Source organism: Grampus griseus (genome assembly GCF_964374135.1).
Source record: "Grampus griseus genome assembly, chromosome: X".
Classification (NCBI taxonomy): domain Eukaryota; kingdom Metazoa; phylum Chordata; class Mammalia; order Artiodactyla; family Delphinidae; genus Grampus; species Grampus griseus.
In genome coordinates, this window is record NC_138999.1 from 129,573,514 (window position 1) to 129,597,622 (window position 24,109).

Consider the following 24,109-nt stretch of genomic DNA (forward strand, 5'->3'; position numbering starts at 1 on the left):
TGAAAGCCCCGAGTCCTAACCACTGGACCACCAGGGAATTCTCTACATGTAAACCTTGCTTGCAAAGACGGCACAGTGCTCCCTAATGTCCTATCTGCTTCCTCAGTGATGGATGTTCAGATTGCCTGCACGTTCTTGTCACAGAAAATAAAGCTACAATGAGCTTTGTCACACATGTAACACCTTACACATTGTGTCTTAGGTGACACAGAATTACAGGGTCTTAGGCCAGGTGTATACATACTTTTTTTTTTACATTTTGGCCATGCCGCAAGGCATGTGGGATCTTAGTTCCCCGACCAGGGATAGAACCCACACCGCCTGTTGTAGAAGTGTTAACCAATGGACCGCCAGGGAAGTCCCAGGTGTATACATACATTTTTTTAATATTAAATTTATTATTTTTTAAATTTAAGTTTGTTATTATCCTTTTTTTCTTCCAGTTTTATTGAGATATAAGTGACATACAGCACTGTATGAGTTAAAGGTGTACAGCACAATGATTTGGCTTACATACGTCATGCAATTATTGTCATAGTAAGTTTGGTGAACATTCATCGTCTCACATAGATATAAAATTAAACAAATAGAAATTCTTTTTTTACGTGCCGCGGAGCAACTAAGCCTGGGCTTCAGTAGTTGCGGCACACGAGCTTCAGTAGTTATGGCTCTCGGGCTCTAGAGCACAGGCTCAGCAGTTGTGGCGCATGGGCTTAGTTGCTCCAGGACATGTAGGATCTTCCTGGACCGGGGCTCGAACCAGTGTCCGCTGCATTGGCAGGCGGAGTCTTAACCACTGTGCCACCAGGGAAGCCCTCATTGCTTTTTTAATTTAATTTACATTTCTCTCATAATCCATGGGCTTGAGCATCTTCTTTTTATGCGTCTCAGTATTTTGGGTTTTTCTTCTGTAAACTCCCTATTCATATGCTTTGCCCGTTTTTGATATTTTAATTTTAATATTTTTCCAGCTTAATTGAGATGTAATTGACATATAACCATTAAAATACACTGTAAGTCAGGAAAACGGAAACTACACTAAGTATTTCAACAGAGAGGATTTAATACAGAGAGTTTATTAAGCAGGAAGCAGAAGACTGGGCATTGGAGGAACTGAGATAGCACAAAGGCAATAACTACAGGCAGCAGTTGCCCACCTTCAGGGCTGGGAGAACACAAGGAAGAGCTTGGGTATGGATCTCAAAGCTCAGAGGAGGGGCCCTGCAGAGTTGGAAATCAGACACAGAGGAGAGGGTGTTGAGTCGCTGCTGCAGAGGCTCAGGGGAAGGGCCACATCGGTCTGGGACTCTCACCTCTGAGGAAGAGTGCCCCTTGGCCGGTTCTAAGAATGCTGAAATGGAAAGCTCGAGATGGAAATCAACTGACGCTGCCAGGCTGAGGGCCGAGGCTGGGCCAGAGTGATAGGAGCAGAAAGCGAACAGGAAGGAGCAAGACCCTTGTCCACTTCTCCAGCCTTTCAGTTTTCCTCTAGTGCCCCTACTGGTGGAACCCAACAGACACAGAGCCAGAAGACGAGGAAGCGTTGCGGAGCCCAGCGTGGCACAGCTCCCGGCTCTAAGCCTCTTCAGCGTCTCGGCATCAAACCCTTCTACATGTATTTGAACTGCCAGCAGCAATGGTGACAACTGTATGTTTCTGCCTGACCAAAGGCCAGCATCTTCCATAAAAATATGCTCCCACCCTCTCCCCAAAGAGGAGAGAGGCCAATTCCCAAGAGCCCTTTTTTTTAAATCTTAGCTCCCCCACCAGGGATTGAACCTGGACTCCGGCAGTGAGAGCGCCAAATCCTAACCACTGGACACCACGGAATTCCCCCAAGAGCCTTTTTTTTTTTTTTTTTTTTTTTTTTGCGGTACGCGGGCCTCTCACTGTTGTGGCCTCTCCCGTCGCGGAGCACAGGCTCCGGACGCGCAGGCTCAGCGGCCATGGCTCACGGCCCCAGCCGCTCCGCGGCATGTGGGATCTTCCCGGACCGGGGCACGAACCCGCGTCCCCCGCATCGGCAGGCGGACTCTCAACCTCTGCGCCACCAGGGAAGCCCCCCCCAAGAGCCTTTTTAATCATCTCTGATGACAGCCACAGTGCTGCTGGTGTTAATTTCTCCTCTAAATGTCATAGTTCCACTTTAATACCCTGTGATCCCGAGACTAAATTGTAAAGTTACGATCAAAACAATTGCTATATAAAGTAATAAGGGGAGAGGAGAGGAAGCAGAGAATTCTATATATATAATGTATATATATATGTATATATGTAGTATACATACCACGTCTGGGACAGTGTGAATCTCTGCTTTTGTCGGCCTAAGCTCTCTGCAGTAGTGAGGGCCAGGTCGACCTTGACCAGGGGAAGTCTGTGTTGTTGAGTCCATGCATAACACACCCCTGCCACCATGGCCGCTTTGTTCAGGGGCCTGTTGAGCGAGCGCTGGGGTTGCTGGGAAGGAGGCTGGCTGGCATCCACAGAGCACATCTTTCAGTCTCATCTGCAGTGGATGCCCCTCTGAAAGGTCCGTCCACATTCCTCTTCCCCAAACCTATGTTGCCAAACTTCCAGCCCTGTTCTTTCCAAGTCATGACCATTTAGCCAAATCAGTAGCAGTTTCCTACGAATCTATGCAGATCCATACTTCTGGCCGTCCCTCAGGCCAGTCAGAATGGGCAATCAACTACATCAAGTTAAATAGCTTCTGCACAGCCAAAGAAAGAACACTGAAAAAACAACCTATGGAAAGGGAGAGATATTTGCAAACCATCCAGCAGATAAGGGGTTAATATCCAAATATACATAACATGCAACTGAACAGGAAAAAACTAAATAATCTGATTTCAAGATGGGCAAAGGACCTGAACAGACATTTTTCCAAAGAAGACATCCAGGTGGCCAACAGGTTCATGAAAAGATGCACAACATCACTAATCATCAGGGCAACGCAAATCAAAATCGCGGGGTGATATCACCTCACACCCGTCAGAACGGCCATCATCAAAAAGAGACAGAGGGCTTCCCTGGCGGCGCAGTGGTTGAGAGTCTGCCTGCCGATGCGGGGGACATGGGTTCGTGCCCCGGTCCGGGAAGATCCCACATGCCGCGGAGCGGCTGGGCCCGCGAGCCATGGCCGCTGAGCCTGCGCGTCCGGAGCCTGTGCTCCGCAACGGGAGAGGCCACAGCAGTGAGAGGCCCGCGTACCGCAAAAAAAAAAAAAGCAAACAAACAAACAAAAAAAGAGACAGATAACAAGTGTTGGTGAAGATGCGGAGAAAAGGGAAGCCTTGTGCACTGTTGGCGGGAATGTGAATTGGTGCAGGTACTTTGGGTATATTATATACGCAAAGGAAATCAAACCACCTTCTTGAAGAGTTTTCTGCGCCCCAATGTTCGCAGCTGCACTATTTACAATAGCCAAGACATGGAAACAAGTTAAGTGTCCTTCGGTGGATGAATGGATAAAGAAGATGCAGTATATATATACAATTGGATATTATTCAGCCATAAAAAAAAGAAAGAAATCCTGCCACTTGGGACAACGTGGATAGAACTTGAGGACACTACGTTCAGTGAAATAAATCAGACAGAGAAAGACAAATACTGCGTGTATAATCTCATTTCTGTGTGGAGTCTAAGAAAGCTGAAGTGATAGAATAGACAGTAGGACGGTGGTTGTCAGGGGCTGGGGGAAATGAACACGTGGTGGTCAAGGGCACAGACTTCCGGTTAGAAGAGGAATAAGTTCTGGGGTCTAAGGTACAACATGGCGAGTATAGTTAATAATACTGTATTGTATACTTGAAAGTTGCTATGAACAGCAAAGTGACTCAGTCATACATATATACGCATTATTTTTCATATTCTTTTCCATGATGGTTTATCACAGAATACTGAATAGAGTTCCCTGTGCTCTACAGTAGGACCGTGTTGTTTACCCATCCTATAGATACTGGTTTGAATCTACTAATCCCAAACTCCCACTGCTTCCTTCCCCCACCCCCTCCCCCTTGGCGACCACAACTCTGTTCTATAAGAGTAGATCTTAAACGTTCTCACTAACAACAACAACGACAAAATGATAATTCTGTGAGGTGAAGGATGTGTTCACTAACACTATTGTGGTAAACGTTTTGCAACAAATACGTGTACCAAATCGTGGTGTTGTACACCTTCAACTTACATGATAGTATATGTCAGGCCCGCCCGTGAATGGTTCTGGCAGGCTCCCAGCAGACTGTGCAGCGCCATCCACAAGCCAGGCTCCAGTTGCTCCCTCCTCACTCACCTGTCCTGCAAAACATCCCGGGAAGCACAGACGTGGCAGAAGGAGAGGATGTGCTGCAGGAAACCGAGGCGCTTCCTCAGGCTGCTTTCCTTCTGAAACCACCTGAGCGCCTGTCTCTAAAATCCCATTTCCACTCATGGCGACGCGCCGCTGCACGTGCCCAAACCATGGCTTGACAGGTCAGACCGACACCCAGTTCTGGATGGAAAACTCAGGTCACCCAGAGTCCTAAGAGTTCAGTCTCTTCCAGGGCCCGAAAGCAAAGCCAAGTCTGCTTCTCCAAAGGAGAATGGTTATCGGAAAGAAGAGGACATGGATTTGCTACAAAAGCCTAAAGGTCTGCGTGGTGACCCCCCATCGGTGCTGGCCAGAGACTCCGCCCAGTCTCACTACCTTCCACAGACATTCTGAGAAGTATTGGACCTGCTGGGTCACAAGGCCCAGTTGCAAGTGCTCCTTGCACGGCAGCCTGGACTCACTGCAGAGTTCTCTCCTGCTCAGGTCCCCACACAAAGTGGCAGCCTTGAGTTACACACTCGATGGGTCAATGTGGCACACTCACCTGTGATATATATTCCACAGTCGGAGAGAGTACACCAAACGTTATTTTTAGAGGTGTTTGGTGTAGGTTCAGCGTCCTGTCTTTCACCTTGAAGAGGGTATCTTTACATTCCGTAGAGCATTGAACTTCCCGAAACTTCACTGAGGTTTTACTTCCCTAACTTTTCATGGAGTAACTCTCCCCCCTTCTAGTCCGGGTATGTCTTACTAAGGCATCTCTAGTACTTTCTGCCTCTTGCTCCTCATATCCAATCAGGATGATGTCATTGATGTAGTGAACCAGTGGCTGTTGTGAGAAATGGTGAGACAAAGTCTCTAAGCGTTACATTATGTCAGAGAGGAGGCGAGGTGACGTGGCCCTTAGGTGCGCTGTTGGCCCTGCCAAGTAAAAACAAAGTGCTTCTGGTGGACTTCGCAAAATGGTATGGAGTTAAACAGTCAATAGGGCAAGACCTGCGTACCAGGGGCCAGGGGTTGTGTGTTTACTGCTTCGGTAAAGAGACTACCTCTGGAACAGCAGCTGTAATCCGAGTCACTGCCTGATGAAGTTGACATCAATCCATAGTCATTCTCCAAGATCTATCCACCTTCTGCCCAGACTCAAATAGACAAATGGGGATATGAGCAAATATCGTCACAACTGCAACTTTCAAGTTCAAGACACAAATACCTGCAGCTCCCCCTAGGACACACCTTCGTGTTCCTTCCTCTACATCAAGCCAGGGTTGTTCTGGCGTCTTGATATCATTGAAATTAGGCCACAGCTGAGTCCAAGTTTAAGTCAACCAACCAAATAGGCTGTTAGAATCCCTTCCAGCTGCATGGGCTAACATTAAATATAGACTCTCTGGGGGACTTCCCTGGTGGCACAGTGGTTGAGAATCTGCCTGCCAATGCTGGGGACAGGGGTTCGAGCCCTGGTCCAGGAAGATGCCACATGCCGCGGAGCAACTAAGCCCGTGCGCCACAACTACTAAGCCTGCGCTCCAGAGCCCGAGAGCCACAATTACTGAAGTCTGCGCGCCTAGAACCCGTGCTCCGCAACAAGAGAAGCCGCTGCAATGAGAAGCCCACACACAGCAATGAAGAGTAGCCCCCGCTCGCTGCAACTAGAGAAAGCCTGCACGCAGCAACGAAGACCCAACTCAGCCAAAAATAGGTGTCCCCTTGCAAAGCATCAGAGAGCTTCCACGACAGCCCTAAAAATTCTCTTCCTCTTTGCAGCCGTGTAGCTGAAAGTGCTGCAAATCAAGCACAACGTTTCATTGTGCGGGTTGCGGAATCCCAAGGTCAGATGAGTTCCCAGCCTCTCCACGTTTCTCATGTGAAAGGCAGGGCAGTGGGTGGGGAGGAGTGAACGGCGCCTTCAAGCCGAAAGACGCAAACAAACCCATCCCCAAAGCGCCTCTCAGGATGTGATTCCTGACACCACCCCTGTTACCAGTTTCTCCATCAGCCTAGATCCAATCAGGAAGCAGAAACGATGGCAGGTCCTTCCCTAGCGCCCTGCACAAGCCTGCCAACACCTTGATCCTGGACTTCCAGCCTCCAGAACTGGGAGACAATTCATTTCTGCTGTTTAAGCCCCTCAGCTTGTAGTCCTTTGCTACAGCAGCCCCACAAACTCATACAGCCCCTAAGCCTGGAAGGAAGGGAAGGGGCTGCGACTCCTCAAACAGCAGCTTGGACAGGGGCCCTGATCGGTGACACTCAGTGTCCGAGTGGGGGCAGAGCCTAGCTAGTGCTGGGGTCTCTGAGCTCAGAAAAGAGCCCCAGGGGGCGGGGACCCAGACCTGTGAGGAGGACGGGCACTGGTTGCCTGCGAAGTGGGATGCAACAAAGCTGCTTTTGTAAGTGTTGGGAAATCTGAAAATTGGATTCAGCTGGTGCCGTGAGGCTGCGCTGCTGACAGCTCGGATGAAGAGGACTCGCGAGGTGATGCTCCCGGGAGGGCGCATGTCCCTTCTCCCTCTTCCGGCTTTGCCGTCTCCCTCTAACACCCCGTGAGAGCAGAGCCTACGACGGGGCCAGCTTGGCAAAGCAGGAATGCGGTTTGCAGAGCCTCTGCTCACGCATCAAGAAGCAGAGGACAACAAAGTGGGTTGGGACTCAAGACAATGGCTTAATACCTGGCCCAGCCGCGTTCCTCCTAGGGCATATCACCCCCAAAAACCGACTGCATAGATCCGCTGTACCCAGAATAGCCAGGCAAATGGATGAGCAAATTGCGCTGCGTCCATACGATGGATACGCCCCAGCAATGAACGGGAGGGCTGACGTCACGAGAGGGGCTGTCTCTGGAGCAAGGTGTTGGCTGGGTAGGGGCATAGAGGGGCTTTCCGCAGTGACGCAAGTGTTCTGAGTGGTGGGTTCAACAGTGAAAAATGCAGGTGTGCACTTCATGCCGCGCGTGCTAACTCCCAACAATGACATTTGGGGGGGTTTAGGGCAGTGAAATGACTCTGTGACGCTGTACATTTGTCCAGATCCATAGAACATCCAACGCCAAGAGTGAGCGCTAAGGCAAGCTGTGGCCTTCAGTTAACGAGAACGAGTCACTGCCGGATCATCACTTGTAACAAATGTTAAGACGTGAAGAATGAGGGAGACTGCTGAGGGGCGGGGCTGAGGGACTCTGGGGGAACTCTCTACTCTCTGCTCAGTTTTTCTGTAAACCTAAAATTGCTCTTAAAAACAATGAGGCAGCCAGGGCAGACATGGCAGCTCCAGCTCAGCAGGACCCCAGGCTCCTTTTACGTCGCTGCTCTGCCATGCCCTCCATTCGGCGGTGCAGGATGGCTCTCCTCGCAGGCTGGGGAGACGGAGCCGGGCAGAGAAAGGCACACTGTGCTTCTTTAAGGGCACAGCCCAGAGGTTGCCCCTGCACTCACATTCCTCTGGCCCTACCTAGATGCAAAGGAGTCTGGGAGATGTATCTTCAGCTGAGCAAAATTCTATTGTTATGTAACAAGAAGACAGGTATTGGGGACAAGAAGCAGATGCTGCTACAGGTGGAGATTAAGTGGGGCTGATGAGCGTAGACAGCTCTTGAGGGGCGGTGCGGTCAATAGGGGCAGAGAAGCCGGACAAGAGCTGGAGGGGGGCGTGGTGTTAGTAGTGGGTGTTTTTAGTGATGGAGGCTGTTACAGCATGTTTGCCCGTGGACTGATCAACAGGGACAGAAAAATTAGAGATACAGAAAAGGCAAGGTGGGCTTCCCTGGTGGCGCAGCGGTTGAGAGTCCGCCTGCCGATGCAGGGGATACGGGTTCGTGCCCCGGTCCGGGAAGATCCCACATGCCGCGGAGCGGTTGGGCCCGTGAGTCATGGCCGCTGAGCCTGCGCTTCCGGAGCCTGTGCTCCGCAACGGGAGAGGCCACAACAGTGAGAGGCCCGCGTACCGCAAAAAAAAAAAAAAAGAAAAGGCAAGGAAGGCATAGCAGAACAATCGTTGATGGGTCCTGGTGGGGCGGGACCCAGTGCCTGGGTGATGGGCTGACCTCAGACTTCGGCTCACCCACAGGGGCCGGAGGACAGAGCGTTCAGGTCTGGGGCTGGGGCTGGGGCTGGGGCTGGGCAGGGGGTGGGGGGAGGGGACAGAGTTGATGGTGTGAACGTGGGCAAAGACGGCCTCTTCTGGTGGTTTCTAGTGGCTCAGCTAAAGATGAAACCAAGGCCTCGGCTGAGTGCAGAGGCCAGGGGCTGGGGAGCGGTGCAGGAATCCGGCCTGGGAAAGCCAGGGAGTGAACCGACGCAGAGATCCCCAGGCTGTCCCTGTGGGTCCACTTGCGGTGTTTGGTCACTGCTTTAGAGGGCTGGGCAGCCCTGGGGCCCGAAACCGTGGTGACAGCCTAGAGCTCAGCTCCCCTGGAGGCCAGTGGGAACGAGAAGCAGGCAGCAGGGCCCCCGGGGGCGGAGAGCCGGGCCTGGCGGGGCAGGTGGACCGCAGCGTGCAGCACGGTAGGGGACAGGGTGTTCGGTAAAATGACAGCAGCTCCTCTTTGTTTCCAGGTTTTTATTTGCCTTTTATAATTCTGATATTTATGTACATATATATATAGACTTTTGCTTTTTGTAAAGGGCTCATCCACAGACCGAGCAAAGGCATATGGGGAGATGGGGGCTGCTGGGCGGGAGCGCAGCAGAGCCGGGAGAACCAATCTTTCCTTTTTTTTTTTTTTTTGTCTGTTTTTATTTTTCCTGGGATGGGATCATCAAAGCTAATTGCTATAAAACCTAGAAATCACCTAGAGACTCAGACATCTGCCTACACACTAGTGGCATATGGGGAAAGGGCATGGGTGCAAACTTTCAAAGTCACGGTGTATTTACATCCCAAGGTGGGGCTGGGGGAGGCTGAGGAAGGGAACTGTTCAGACTGGGGGCGGGGGCGGGGGGTCGCTAAGGGGTCCTGGGGTGCGGTGGAGGCTGGGAGAGGCCAGGGTCAGGGGGGAGGAGGTGTGCCTGCCCCGCACCTGGGCAGTGACGGAGGCCACTTGGATGTCGTCTGGCGGGTACCAAAGGCAGCGTGTGTATGGAACTCCTGAAAGCCGGCCGCAGGGTGGGGTGGGCCGGGCCGAGTGCGACACCGGCAGGTGGGACTCTGGGCTCTCCAGATGGCCTCCTCTGCACCCATGGCCAGCCTGCCCAGCTCCCATCCCAGTTGGAGCAGAGATGGCAAAGAAAAGGGAGCAGATGGTGGGGACACTGTGTTCTGTCCCCTGTCCCAGCCAGGCTGGCCAAGCAATGGCTGGGGGTGCAGGTGCCAGCCGTGGTCCTGAGGAGACCCCACCGGGCAGCATCCCCGCTTCCTCTGCCCTGACCGCAGCCTCTCTCTGCCCAAAGGCCGGCGAGGCAGCACCTGAAGGCTCCTGATGTGTGGGTGACTGGCCCCCGAGCTGGAGTAAAGCAGTGTGTGCCCAAGAAGGGGTGCAGCTGGGTTTTGGCAATCGAGTGGGGACCAGGCAGTCAGAAGGGGATTAGAGGCAGTGAGTTCCTCTTCTCTGCCCCCGACTTAAGCCTCCCTCGGGCTCAGGATCAGAGGGCCGGGCCACCGCCTGGTGAAGAGAGGGAGGGGCCTCAGTCCCAAGGTCAGGGACCCAGCACAGGCCTCGGACGGGGGGGGGCTTGGCCTCTGAGTCGGCTGCGGCCTGGCCCTGGGCTGGCTGGACCCTGCTACTCCAGGGTCCCCGCAGGGTTGATGGGGGAGGCGGCCCCTGAGCTGTCGTTGCCTCCCGCCGCCTCCTTCTCCTTCTTGCCACTGTACTGGCCGATGAAGGAGCCGTCCTCGTTGAACTGCACGTCCACGCTGCCCCCATAGTCGGCCAGGCTGTCGTCACTGCCCAGGGGCTTGATGTCTCCGTTGAGGGATGGCTGGCTGCTGCCGAAGGCCTTCTCCTCGTTGTCACTGCAGGGGGAGGGCAGAAGGGAGTGGGAGGCTGCCCAGCAGTGCCCAGCAGGAGCTGGCAGGTGCTGGCCTGCAGAGGAGGCCTGGCTGGGGGCGGGGCAGAGCCCCAGGGGCCTGGGTTCCGCTAGTCTTCCGTCTTCCGTCTTCCGTGTGCTCTGAATGTACTGGGGCAGAGGCCCTCCGCCTGGACACACTGCCGGGAGGGCAGGTGGCACAGCACGAGTGGGGCGAGGCTTGGGCGTGCCCTGGATCCTGGGGGAGGTGGGGGGCTCGCGGGGCCTGGCTCCCATCTGCAGACGAGATGGGCGGGGGTACCTGTACCGCTGTGGCCCCGGCAGAGCCCAGAGAGTGGCAGCTGGGATGGGGACAGGCAGGCCCGGGAGCTGAGTGTCAGCGTTGGCTTCTCCCTGAAATAGGGAGCTGCCGGGCCGGAGAGCCGGGGGCGCGCAGAGGCCTGGCAAGCAGGGGCCAGTGGCACTCCCGGGCACACGGCGGCCATGGGAGGCCCCCGGCCCTGCAGTCTAACAGCATCTCCCCACCCGCCCCGCCTTACCTCTCCAGGGACCTGCCGGTACCCCGCAGCACGAAGGAGAGAGAGAGAGACGGGGTCAGGCCTGAAAGCGAGCAGCTGGGCGGCCCATCGGCGCCTGCCCCCGCCCAGCTCACCTGTACTCGCCGAAGGCTTCGTCCTTCATGGGCCGGGCCTCCGAGTCCGCCTGGGTGTCTTCCTTGTCCTTCACTGCAGACACAGAGAGGGCCCAGCTTCTCCTCCCGCCCAGCCTCCACCGGGCAATGGGCCTCGCCCCAGGCGGGGACGCAGGCGAGGCTGTCCCTCTGGGCCCTGAACGCTGACAGCACCCTGTTTCAGCGGCTCTCAGGAACCGACAAGCCTTCAAGGGTGAACTGCTCGCCCCCCGTGGGCCTGGCTACCACGCGCCCCGGTGTGCGCAGAAACTCCCCTTAGGCCTCCTGCCTGCCCCCAACACGCCCACCCCATCCTGCCAGGGGCTCCCGGGACCAAGGAGAACTCGCAGGAGGGATGAACGGGGGCCCTCGGCGACCATCCTTCCTGAGCCCTGGGGTCAGGAGTTACCTGAGTACTTGCCACCCTTGCTGCGCTTGATAAAGCAAAGGATGAGGAAGATGAGAAGCAGGACGATGATGGCGCTGACGAAGCCGATGAACCAGCCCTCCGTGGCAAAGCCGGCGGGAGGGAGTCTCACTCGGCCTGGCAGGGACAGTGGGAAGGAGAACGAGCCCAGGCCCGGGGTAAGATGCTGGGTCCCGGGCGCTGCAGACCCACCACCTGAGCCTGCCCCCCCCACCCCGTTCCCAGCCTTGTGCGCGGGCTTCCCTCAGAGCCTCTAGTTCCATTGGTCCACTCCCGACCCCTCCACCCCCGGGGACCGGGCAAGGGCAGGTGAGGGCCAGGCCCATGGACGCCAGAGGGCCCGGGAGGAGCGATAAGCTGGGGCGAAGCGTGCTTGGAGCTGAGGCTTGCGGGGGACCCTCTGCGGGACAGGGAGGAGGACCTTCTGCAAAAGTGGTTGCCCTGGCAACAGTTCAAACAGAGGATACAAAAAGGGATCGTTCCAGGGACCCAGACTTCTCCATCCTGGGCCACGGGGCACCCAGGTACTGGGAGGAAGAGCCGAGCCGTGGCCTGGGGCCTGAGGTGGCTGTAGCCTGGCCGGCGACGGAGGGACGCTGACCAGTCAGTGCCCGAGGCTCCCTTACCAGTGCCGTTGGTCTTCACGGCCATCTGGTGCAGGAGAACCCTCTCCTTGAGCAAGTGGATCTCGTAGTCGGTGTCAGGCTGCAGGTCCCACTGCGTGTAGGAGCTCTGGTTGTAGCTGACGTACTGCGGCGGGAGATGAGCGCCCAGCTTCTCATCTGTAGGGGTGAGAGGGCAGCAGGGGTGAACGGGAGGGCCCGGCAGCACCCTGGCTCCACGCCCCCCCGCAGCCCCTCTGGGCCCTGAGCCCCCTTCCCCCTACTACAGGGTCCCCTTTTGCGCTCACCCCCCAGGGCTTTGAACCAGATCTGGAACCCGAAGTTGCACTGGCCCTCCTTGGGGACCCAGGAGACCACGCTGTAATTCTCGCCAGCCATGGCCGAGATGTTGCCAAAATCCGGGGTCCCTGGAGATTGAGAGAGGGTGTGGGACCTCGAGGCAGCCCCTGGGCCGCCCTCGTGGGCCCGGCTGCCTAGCCCCCCGCCTCAGCCCCCTCCAGCTCACCAGATAAGGCCATGGTGCCTCCTTCCCGCACGATTGCCTCTCCAGGGCCCTCCTTCGTCGTGGCCTGGAGCTGGAAGCGGTACCGCAGGTGGGGGCTGAGGTTCGTCAGGTTGTGCATCCGCAGCTCAGGGTCCGGGAGGTCGAAGGACAACTGCTCTTTGCCCCCATCATCCACTGCGAGGACAGGCGAGGAGTCGGCTTTGGCCGCCAGCACCGCCCACCCCCGGCTCCCCTCCACCTCCCAGCCGGGCTGGGCCGAAGCTCCGGGCCCACGACACACGTACGAGGTTGGTAGGAGAGCACGTAGCCCGTGAGCACACCATTGTGGCTGAGCGGGGGCTGCCAGTGCAGCAGCAGGCTGGTGTCCGACTGGCACTCCAGGTGCAACGCCTCGGGGTGTCCAGGAACTGCGGGGCACGGAGACCAACGGCAGGTCGTCGCCCTGGCAACCCGGGTGGGGGGAGGGCGGGGCAGGGGTGCAGGGCGCAAAGCTCACCTCCCTCGGGGGTGCTGAAGGTCATCTCGCTGGCGGGCCCCAGTCCCCGGCCGTTAAAGGCCTGCACCTCCAGATGGTAGGAGCTGTAGGGCCGCAGGCCGCCCAGGATGGCGCTGGTGCTGTTGGCAGGCACCAGCACGTGGCCTCTGTGGACGTGCCTCTTGCTGTGCCTCCTCTGACTGCCCTCCCACCAGTACGTCACCTGCAGGCGGACAGGAGACCCCGAAAGGGCAGAAGGCCTCTGCCAGTGACCCTGGGGCACGTGTTCCCCCCTGCCCTCCCAGGGGAGCCTTCCTTCCAACCTGAGCACTTCCGGCAGAGCAGCTGGCAGAAGCCCGCCCCCAACCTTGTCACTCCTGGTAGCCTCACCCCTCACCCCGGGGATCTCCCCAGCCCCTACGCCTCGGACTCTTACATTGTATCCCCGGAGGTGGCCCTTGACCTGGGCTGGGTCCACAGGCCACCATCTGACCAGCACCGTGCTCGAATTGAGGATCTTGATGCCTTCCAGCTCAGGGCTTGCCTGGGGGTCTGGAAACGGCCAATGACACGGATGAGGGCCTGTGGCATCCTGCGGCCAGCCCAGAACCCCGCCCTCCCGCAGGGGGATGGCGGCTCTGGATGCGATATGAGGCGTGGGCAGTTTGATGAGCAGGGCGTTCGCATGGTCTCAGGGTGTCTCCCTGCAGACTGTTTATTAGTCGCGAGAGAAGACGGTAACTACGCCGAGTAGTAACTAGAAAAGACCTTGACTGGATGACCAAGCTTAACATCTGGTAACGCTCTACATTCAAAGAACGGACAGAAGCAGGATACCTAGACCCCATGCAGGATCCTGAATGGGACCCTGGACTGGGGTGAAGACACCACTGGTCCATACCACGGGGGCACCGGCTGCCACCCAGATAGATGCAAAGTTATAGATGCCAACTTGCTGACGGTAAATTTCTTTCTGGATCTTCATGACGGCACTTTGTAAGGAAAAATCCTTACTCTTAGGAAATGCACTACTGTACATTAAGAGGTAGGAGCTGGGCACCTGGGCGGATCCCTGAGGGGCTGGGGGGGAGTGGGCCATGCCGGCGCACGCAGGCTCCACCCCCGGGTGTGGGCGGGGCCAGCCCAATACTCACAATCCTCCCCAGAGTAGCCGATGGTGATCTGGGGCTCCGGGCCCTTGCCCTGGCTGTTGACGGCCTGGACCTTGATCTCATAGGGCACAAAGGTGGAAGTGTTGGACACCACCAGGAAGGGGTCGCTCACGATCCGTTCCTGCCAGGCCCCCTGTGTCTTCTGAGGGCGCCACTGCACGCGATACTGAACCTGGGGGGCATTCCAGTCCATCCACCGGAGCGGCTGGAGCGGGAGAGCAGAAAGGGAGCTGGTTGGCCAAGCGCCCCGTTCCCCGACCTCTGATCCACTCCCCAGCCCAGCCTCAGGTCCCTGGTCCTTAGGACAGCCAGGGGGAGCTGCAATATCTGGGTGCCGGTCTTACGTCTGGGGGTGAGCTCAGCCTAGGGGCCGCCTCACCTTCCAAGTGATGACCATGTTGTTGGTCTCGTTTCCTTCCCCCTTCACGTCCACGGGGTTCTTCTCCGGGGCTGCAAAGTAATGTGTTAACACATCAACGCTGTGGGGCTCCTGCTGAGGCCGTGAAGGCCCAGGACCAAGGAAGCAATGAGCCGTTCTGGCCCTGGAAGCAGAGGAGCTTGGGCACGGTCATTTCTCTAGACTCTCCTTGCAGAGCCCAGGGGGCCCGGCGCCTGAGGCCCCGCCCAGGTGCTCACCTGCTTCTGGAGTGAGCACGGTCTCCGAGGCTGGGCTGGGCTCCCCAGGGCCGTATTTGTTGATGGCAGTAACTCTAAAGGTATAGTGGACATAAGGCGACAGCTTGAGGGTGGTGGAGGTCTGGTTCCCGGGCACCTTGCCCAGACTGTGCCACTTGTCAGGCGCCATCTCCTTGTCCTCGAACTCAATGTCATACTCTGCCAAGAAGTGGGGGGCGGTGACGGGGCGGCAAGGTCTGGCCCTCCCTGAGGAGGGGAGAGGGCGCCCCAGGCGACTGGTGTCCTCGGGCTCCTGCGAGCGACCCGGAGCCCCCGAACACAGGTGCGTGCTTCAGTGAGCCGGGCGGCCCCGGAGCCGCAGCTCTGGGAGGAGGGTGGGCCCGCCAGGAGGGAGGGCCAGTGGGGCGCCACGCTGGGGGCCTCTTACTCTCAATGGGGGCGTTGTGGTCGTCAGCGGGGCTCCAGGACAGGCGCACCTCGCTCTGCTTCAGCAGGTGGCGGTCAGACAGCTCCAGCTGAGGCACGGGGCCGGGGCTCCCTGAGGGCCACAGAGGGTGGATCTCGGGCCCACTCACAAGCCGACCACCCCACCCCCCTGCCCGAAAGCGCCCTGCACTGTAAGCCTGGGCTCCCGTGCCCCCACACCTCTGGGCCACGAGCCTCATACCACGCGGGACTCACCCACCACCAGGAGCCCTGCCCTGCTCTCCACCGCGTCCAGCTTGGTGCTGGCCACGCAGCTGTAGTTGCCCTGGTCGCTGTAGTCCAGGCTGTGGATGACCAGGCGCCCGTCCTCTATGAAGTACCTGGCGGGGGTGGGGGGCACGCGTGTTCTTCTGCTCCCAGCGGACCCGCTACTCCCTGCCACCTGCACTCTGCTCGCCCCGCTCCCCTCTCCTGCCAGAACCTTCCCCCTCAAAGCGGGGCACCCCCCCCCATGGATGAGGCCAGGAGGTCTGGACGTCCTGCCTTTCCCACTCTTCCCCCTTCCACCGAGCCCAGGTTGGGGCTGGGCCCGCACTTGTCACTGTCCCCAAGCTCCTGGAGGTCGCGACCATCCCCGCGCCAGGTGATGCTGTGCTGCAAGGAGGGGTCAAAGGAGGCCTGGCACGTGAACGTCACTCGCGAGCCTTTCTTCTCGATCGCGCTGCGGGGCCCCTGTGTGATCTGAGTGGCATCTGAGGGCAATGATGGGAGGGGAAGGTCACTCCGGGGTCCCCCAGAGACCCTGACCCCCCTCCTGGAGGGGCTGCTGATCACATCGGACCTTTGACCTGCAGGTTAGCCACAATGGTCACGTTGTTTTGGTCATTGGCAGCCTGGCAGAAGTAGTGGCCGGTGTCATTGGCCTGGAGGTCTCGGATGCCCAGGGTCCCGTTGGTGTAGGGGAAGAAGCGCTCGTCCTGCAGCACTGTCTTTCCTTCCCTGTCCAGCCTGGTGCGAGCAGGGCAGGCCTGGCTCAGATGCCAGTGGGCTGGGCCCCCGGCCCTCCCTGGTTCCCTGGGCCAGGAGATGGTGCCCCCCGCTGGGGTTGGGGCACTCACCACTGCACGCTGGGCACAGGGGCTCCAAAGGCCTTACACAGAAGGTAGGCGGTGCTGCCCTGGACCGCCATGTACGTCTCGTTGTCTGGGGTCAGGATCTTGGCCGGCAGCTCTGAGGGAGGAGACGTGGCAGGACTGAGGGTCGGGCGGGCACCCACGCGCGATCAGGAGGCACATGAAGGGGCTGGCGGGGCAGCTTCTCCCAGGAGGGCTCGCAGCCTCTGGAAGCTGCCAGTGACTTCCAGGCGTTCTCAGGCCCCCGAGAGCCCTGCCCATCTTGCTTGCCGGCACCCGGCTCTGGCCCGCGCCAAGCTGAGCCTCTCTCGGCCTTAGGACACGCCAGCCCCTCCGCCTCAGATGCACCTCCCGTCCCAGCCACCCATGTCGTACCAATTATTTGAGGTCCCCCTGACAGTCTACCTCTTCCCAAAAGCCCCCCAGGCCTAGCCCCCTAGTCCTCCCCAAGACTCTGGGAGAGGAGCCGCTAGGCTGGCCTCGGGCACACCCTGGCCAGGGTGAGCCTCTGCTCAGTGACCTGTGCTGCACCAGACCACTGTCTGAGGCTGCTTCTTCACCTGGAAATACCGACAAAGAGCCTGCCTCTCCTCCGTGATCCCCACGCGCTGTTGGGAGGAGGGGCGGGAGAAGAGGGGAAGGCTCCCGAGAGGAGAAAGGGAGCCACGGCGGACAGAGCAGCTGTGGGCTGAGTCAGTGTGGTGGCCCTGCCTCGTGGGCTGCAGGGACGGACTGGGGGCTACGAGGCAAAGAGGCGGCGGCGGCTGGGTCCAGCTGGCTGGCACTCACCGACCACGTAAATGTAGGCGTTGGCCAGCAGGAGCCCGTGCCGGTTTCGGGCCTCACACTGGGTCACCATCGTGTCGCTGGGCTGCACGTTGCTCAGGATCAGGGCTCCATGGTGGATCCGGTACTTCTGGTCCTTGGCCAGTTCTGTGTGCGCAGAGGTGGCCCGCGGGCCCAGGGCCAGAGCAGTGAGCCACGCCAAGGCCGCTGCTCGTCCCCGCCGTCCCCAGGGCTCCCCAAGCTCACTCCCTGTCCCTGCCCGAGGCCCTGCTCACCCTCCACAGGGATCCCATTGATTCTCCAGGTGACCTCTGGTTGGGGCCTGCCCTGCACTTGGCAGTCCAGGCGGGCAGTCTCTCCCGGCCCGTACAGATGGCTCTGGGGCTTGTGTAGCCAGTACGGGGCAGCTGCGAGGAAGGGGAGAGCCGCCCTGAGCCCGCAGCCTGCAGCCAGCTCTTGGCCCTGGCCCAGACCCTGCCCACCCCTGTGACAGTGAGGGCTGCATTCTGGGCAGCCTGAACGGGATGAGCCGGCAGAGGCACCGTACCCTCCACGGTGACGTAGTAGGCATGCTGGTCACTGCCCAGGGAGTTCTCAGCCAGGCAGCGATACTCGCCGTCGTCCTCCTCCCCCACGTTCAGCAGCTGCAGGGTCTTGTTGTGGTTCTGGTAGGTGACTCGGTCAGCCGGCATGGGGCCGCTCGGGCGTAGCCATTTGATGGTGGGCGTGGGGCTGCCCGGGGCCACGGCGCACGGAGGCCAAGGAGAGAGCACAGGGGAGAGAGGACCAGGCCACTCAGCCCTGCCCCGGCAAAGGCTCCGCCCCGCCCCGCCCCGCCCCTCGCAGGGGGCGCAGACTCACAAGCCCTCGGCGATGCACTCCAGGGCCAGCGGCTGTCCCTGCAGGGCCACCAGGTGGGTGCTGGCGTCGGTGGGGAAGAGCAGGCGCGGCTTCCTGTCCATCATGCTGTTGGCTGTGAGGACACAGAGCTGACTGCGGCGCGGCTGACTGTTCCCTCCACCCACGACGTTCCCAGGCCGGGTGATCTGGACACCCCAGCAAGCCCCCAGGGCTGCAGTTTCCTCCTCGCCCTCACCACCCGGGGAGGCACCCGGGGAGGCGTTTGGGCCAAGCTGTCTTCGAGGAATGCCGGGGTGGCCTGACTGATGGGATGGGCCATGCCTGAAGGTGAGAGAGCAGTAGGGCCTTTGGGACTCACTGGCCTTGACCCGGAGGTCAATGGGTTCCTTTTGAATGATGGTCCGGGTGCCAGGGAAGTGGGCATGGCAGATGTAGTCTGAGTGGTTGTCCGAGGTAAGCACATTGGCGAAGTAGAGGTTGCCGTTCTGCCCCATGGTCACCCGCTCGTCCTGCTTGATGTGCAAGATCTCTGCGGGGTGGGGGAGGCAAGGAGGCAGAGGTCAAGACCCCCACCCAGGAATCACACCCACTGACACCCTCCCGCTCGCGGGCACCCACTGCTGTTCATCCAATAGATGCGGAGCGGCTCCGCGCTGGGGGGCGGGTGGCAAGGCAGAATCACCGACTCCCCTTCCTCCGCCTCGACGGGCCTCACTGTCTCCTTTGGCCACTTGGGGGTACCTAGAAGGGACAGAGAGACTGGCACTGTGGGTCTCAAGTCTCCTCCCGGCCAAGGCAGAGCAGGGGAGAGGAGGAGGGATAGCCAAGGGGGTGGGTCAGAGGGCCAGGCCGTGGGCAAGTTCACGTAAAGCAGGCAGACACTCTGGGTCCTTTTTGGGCTCAAGGCAGAGACCGGGCACTCCATGCAGAGGAGAGGACGGGCAGGAGGCCGGATGGCTGCGAAGGGTTAACTCTCCACAATTCTCAGCTCCCACCAGGAGGACAGGATGAGGGCGGGTGGGGGAAGGCTGAGGTGCAGCGGTGGGGGGAGGGGAGCTGCGGAGGGATGCTGGAGCTAAAGACCCTTCCATCATCCTGACACAGAAACCATGGCAACGGTTCCCAAGGTAACTGGAGGGGCAGAGAGGGGAGAGGAGTGCAAGCTCAGGAGGCAGAAAGCTCAGGGAGGATGGAATGCAGAGGGAAAACCCCAGGGAAAGGGCGACACAGATAAAGACAGAGCCAGAGAGCAGGAAGGAGGGAGCTGGAGGGGCCAGGTGAGAGGCGGAAAGCAGCGGGAGAGGAGACGGAGCGATGGGGGAGGTGGAAGGAGGTGACCGAGAGTGGTAGAGAGGAGATGGTAATTCGGGGATATGGACGGGGCGGAAGCCAAAGCCCAGGTAGTGGCTCAGACAGGCTCAATCCTCCACCCACTCAGTCGGTCAACAAGCCCAAGCCCACGCGCATCCCCCAGGCGGCAGGCCCCCGAGGCCAAGAGGGCGTAGAGCACAGAAGAGAGGGAAGGGGAGATGGAGCCGACCAGGAAGAACGGAGAAAGTACAAGGCAGGGAAGGAGGATGCGGCTACGGGCACGCTTATCAGCCAGCTGAGGCTGGACTCTCACACGCGCTCCCCAGGCCTGTTTGGGGACCTTCTCACGTGCCCCAGGCCCTCCCCGGTCCCTGCAGCGCCTCGCACCCTCGGCCATGAGCTGGATCTCGTGGGACATGGCGGTGCCCAGCTTGTTGCTGGCAAAGCAGCGATAGGTGCCCTGAAAACTCTGGGCGAAGTTGCTGTTGTTGCCCGTGATGGTGAAGGAGCCAGAGTGGGGGGCCTGGTTCACGGTCACACCCGGCTCCTCCTTGGGTTTGAAGAGGACGCCGTCCCGAGTCCAGCGGAACCTGCGGGCAGAAAAAGGCTCAGAGGCCTGAGGCCGGGAACCCAGGACCGCGGCTGGCACAGGCCACGGCAAGGCTGCAAGCCGCCAGGGGCCCCGGGGACGGGCTGAGGCAGGGCGAGGACCAAGGGTGACGAGGGAGATCTGGGGTGTGTGCTCCCAGCTGTTGGGAGGCCCTGGGAGACACGAGGGCTGGAGATAAAGTCAGTGGTCAACCCCAGGGCTTAGAGGGTGAAGGTCACTCACTGCACTTGGGGTTTGCCGCTGGCCTCACACTTGAGGCTGATATCATCTGTGGGGAACACGACCACGCGCCGTGGAGACTGTTCCGTGATGACAGGGGGCTCCATCGCTGGGGACAGGATGGGGACAGTGGTGGTGAGGGTGGCCTCTGGCGGGCAGCGGGCCTTAACCCCTGTTCCGTGGTGAGGGAAGCGGGGTCTGGAGCCTTATAGGCCCCGCGGCAATGGGGTTGCGGGGAGAGGAGGAAGAAGCTGGGCCCAAAGCTGCTGGGGCGAATGCGGAAGGAGACAGAATAGAGAGAAGACGGCACTAAAGGTTTACAAAGAAAGAAACCAGAGGGGACAGATGGAGCCAAAGAGGAGGGCAAAGAGTGTGAAAGAAAGAAAAGAGAGACAAGGACAGACACAGACACAGACACAGACACAGACACAGACAGAAAGCCAAAAGGGAGAGAGGGGACCAGAGGGAAGGGGAGGCAGGAAACCCCGCGGACACAGAACAAACGTGTCCCCCAGGCACCCCAGGAACCAGGAGGGAGGCTGATGCGGCCTCCAGGCCTCCAGCACGGGACCCAAGAACCAGAAAAGACTGCAACCCGCGCAGGGGACACGGCACACAGGGAGAGCTGAGCATGTGCAGGAGAGGGGGAGGGACGCGCCGACACCCCCTCTTTTCCTCTCTCCTTGGCCTTCTGGGAAACACTCCCACCCTCCCCGCAACTTACCGTGGTGTCCTTCATCTGAGAAATCCAGGCAGCAAGGGAGAGAGGGAGAGAAAAGCTGACATGCCGCCCCAGCAGGGGGCCCTGGCAGGGGAAGAAGTGCGTGCGCAGGGAAGACACCCCTGGGGGAGGGGAGGCCGGGAGAGGAGGTGTAACGTGGGGACACGTGCCGGCGGAAAGAGGGGACACAGCTCGCATCACCAGTCAATGCCCAGGGGGAGCCAGGCCTCGGCTCCAGCACGCAGGGAGAAAGAAATCCGCAAAGAGTGTGCTTTGAACAGACCCTTGAATCTTCCTGGCAGGCCTGCAGAACTGACCCCCACCCCACGCAGGATGCCTCAGAAGGCTGGGAGGCAGACAGTCGTCAGCCAGGGCGCCCTCCCCTGCTCCAGCCCGCTTCCCTCCTAATCCAATTAGCACAGCTCAGTGTTTTCAATTACCCAGGCCCAGTCTTCAGAGCCCAGCTGCCCCCTCCCCTCCAAACCCTCCCAAAGGCCCTGCTGAATCTGAGTATCCATTGCCTGCAGGGCCGGCGCCAGCCCTCATTTTCTCCCCTTCCTTCCTCTCAGCCCGCCACCAAGCTCCCTGGAGCTGAGGCCCGAGCTACGGCCCCCAGTGCCGCTGGACTCAGCGCAGCACTGGCCAGGGTGGCTGTGAGGAGGGGAGAGAGGGGAGGGAAGGGTGGAGAGCAGTGGGCTGCCTCTGAAGGCTTTGTCTCTGCCGAAGACCTCAGTGTAAGGGCCCCCAGGAGAGAAGAGGGGCTCCCTGGGGACACTGCGGAGAGGGCCCTGCGCTGGGAAGGGGCCGGTGCAGGCAGCCCCAGAGCCAGAGCCAGAGAGAGGGACGACAGGCTGGGGAAAGCAGGGAAGGAGACAAAGGGGCCTGGAGTGGCCGGGGAGGGAGACAGCTGGAGGACAGTTTCCAACAGGGAGGCACCAGGCCGCCTGCCATATTGTATTGGGGTCAATAACAAGCGCCCGCCGGTGCCCAGGGCAGCCTCAGACTCGCCGTGCTCTTCGAGCTACTTCTCTGTCCTCTACCCTCCTTTCTCCAAATTCTCCCTGCGCCTCCACACACAGGTGTAGCGGGGCAGGTGGACGCCCAGGGCAAGGCCTGGCAGCGACTGAGAGGAGAAGGACGGGGGAGGAAAGCACGTGTGTGGGAATGTGGAAGGTGGGAGTCTGGGCACGTGCGTGGATGCTGCAGGCTGAGCTGCAGTGACTCTGTGCGCATCCGCTCATGCGTCTGTACTCGGGTGTGTCTCGCCGGAGTACATCTGGAGGCTGTGTCCCGGCTTGCATCCAGTGTACAATTTTGTGTTGCACACCCACTTCTGTGTTTGTGTGCATGACTGTGTTGCTTTGTGTCTAAACTTCTCACTGTGTGCCTCTCGGAGTCTCTGTGCCTGGGTGGGTACGGGTGGCTCGTCTGCGTCTCCCCACGTGCTTGTCCGTGTGCATCCGCAGCGGGGGGAGTGGCATGGGCGTGAGTGCATGCACCTACATGTGTGTATCTAAGGAGACATCCCGGCCTTTCTTCCCATCAGCCCCTCTCCACCTCCTCCAAACCCTCACTGTCCCCCAGTGCTACGTGCTTTCCAAACCCACCTCCCTCAGCCCCTGTCCCATTCCTGGCACGGACAGTCCCCACGTTCAGCCCAGGGCTCATCTCTCAGTGATGCTGGCCTCCTATAGGTCCAGGCTCAGAGACAAAGATGGAAAGGTGAGGGGGGAAGGGAGTGGAGCTACCGAGGAGACTGCCCCTCACGCAAGCCCAACAGCCACTCACAACGGTGTGTTTTCAGGAGAAAACATCGTCACAGTAACACACATTCCACACACACACACAGGTACATGCACACACGACCCACTACAATCCAATGTTAACAGTCAAATACCTACAGACCTTCACAAATGTGACCAGTAAGTAACGGTTATACTGACTCACAAACTTACCCACATAGGAGATCAAGCTCACACTCGGGAATACCCACACTTAGTCCATGACACCTCACGCATCTACAAATACATCCAGACAAAAATAACGTCTGGCCAACTCACAAGCATACACAAATACTCATGTTCGTTCAGTCACAACCTTCCAGCCACACTCCGCAACACACACGCACCTACCCGTGACCCCCCCCCCCGAAAGGTAATACTCCAACAGCCCCACCCCCAGCCCCACCAAGTAACTACACATCAAATCGCGAGGGCCCAGAAGGCTAAGGGGTCGGTTCCTGTCCCAGTTCACAGAAAGGGCTACCAAGGGCCCAAGATAGGATTACCCAAGCCAGAAGCCGGAGCGAGGCTAGAGCGAGCTAGCCGAGGACTGGGGATGGCCCCATTCACCTGCCCGCCCCATCCTCGGAGGAGGGGTGGGGCGGGCCGAAGGAGAGCGCGGAGGCCGGGAGGAGGAGGGTCCAGGGCCTGGCCCGCTGTCCGTGGTGCTGAAATCTCACCAGCCCTCCCTCACCTCTGGTCCCTGTCCGTGGTACTGAGATACCCCGAGTCTTCCACCCTGTCCTTTCCAGAGGTACTCAGCGTCCTGGGTACCTCTTGTCCACTCCCTGCCCAGGAAAGGAGGGGTGAGGGGCCGGAACCGGGAGAAGGTGAAGAGGTAGAAGATAAAGAGAAGCCCAGCGCGGCGGTGAAGGGAGGCGCCGAGGCTCCCTCCGGTTACTCACATTCCTCGGGGATCTGGATGAGCAGGCAGGGGCTGCACAGGAGGAGAGGCCACAAGTACCGCAGCGCCACGGCCATCTTCCCGGCGGCGCCGGCGGCTCGGCGCGGCAAAAGCCGGCCGGGCTCGGCTCAAGCTCCGGCCAGAGGGAAGGGGGCTGGTGGGCGGCTTGGGGAGGGAGCCGGGGGTGGGGACACTGCGAGAGGGGAGGAGGGAAGGGAAAGGTAAGGGAGGAGAGAGAACGGACGGATGTTAGTGACTAACATCTGGGCGAGCCTGGGCTCCTGGCCCCGCCCCCAGCCCCGCCCCCGGCTGTCCGGCTCCTCCATCCCTCCCTCCCCCCCACCTTGGAGAAGGCAACCTGCAAGAGACAGCAGAGGCTGGGGCTCCAGTTTGCCTTTCATCCCCTTCCTACTCTCTGTCTGTGCCTCCTCCGCCAGCTGCCTCTCCAGCACCAACTTGTTGCCCCGATCAGCTCCCCTGGGCATGCCACAGGCTGCTCTGTGCATGTCATCCTCGTGTGCGACTCAACACCCAGCAAGCAGATGCCTACGGGCATGAGTGGGGATGTGGGTCT

General features: G+C 59.2%; 1 protein-coding gene across 2 annotated transcripts; it reads right to left on the reverse strand.

The window, feature by feature from the left end:
- Positions 1–10,029: 10,029 nt before the first annotated feature.
- Positions 10,030–23,612, reverse strand: L1CAM (L1 cell adhesion molecule; the record flags this gene model as incomplete). 2 transcript variants are annotated; one of them, XM_082681311.1, is made up of 27 exons in its annotated part: positions 10,030–10,261; positions 10,928–11,000; positions 11,355–11,489; positions 11,999–12,154; positions 12,283–12,402; positions 12,501–12,674; positions 12,785–12,907; positions 12,997–13,198; positions 13,412–13,527; positions 14,130–14,352; positions 14,527–14,597; positions 14,784–14,981; positions 15,211–15,321; positions 15,465–15,589; positions 15,805–15,961; positions 16,051–16,217; positions 16,328–16,439; positions 17,132–17,275; positions 17,404–17,535; positions 17,676–17,860; positions 17,990–18,101; positions 18,348–18,518; positions 18,608–18,730; positions 19,688–19,890; positions 20,133–20,238; positions 20,854–20,868; positions 23,537–23,612. In XM_082681311.1, the coding sequence occupies 27 exons, from the start codon at positions 23,610–23,612 to the stop codon at positions 10,030–10,032; spliced, it is 3,762 nt and encodes a 1,253-aa protein (XP_082537437.1). The 2 variants fall into 2 exon arrangements, with proteins under 2 accessions (XP_082537437.1, XP_082537438.1); XM_082681312.1 differs by lacking the exon at positions 20,854–20,868.
- Between the last annotated feature and the right edge of the window lie 497 nt (positions 23,613–24,109).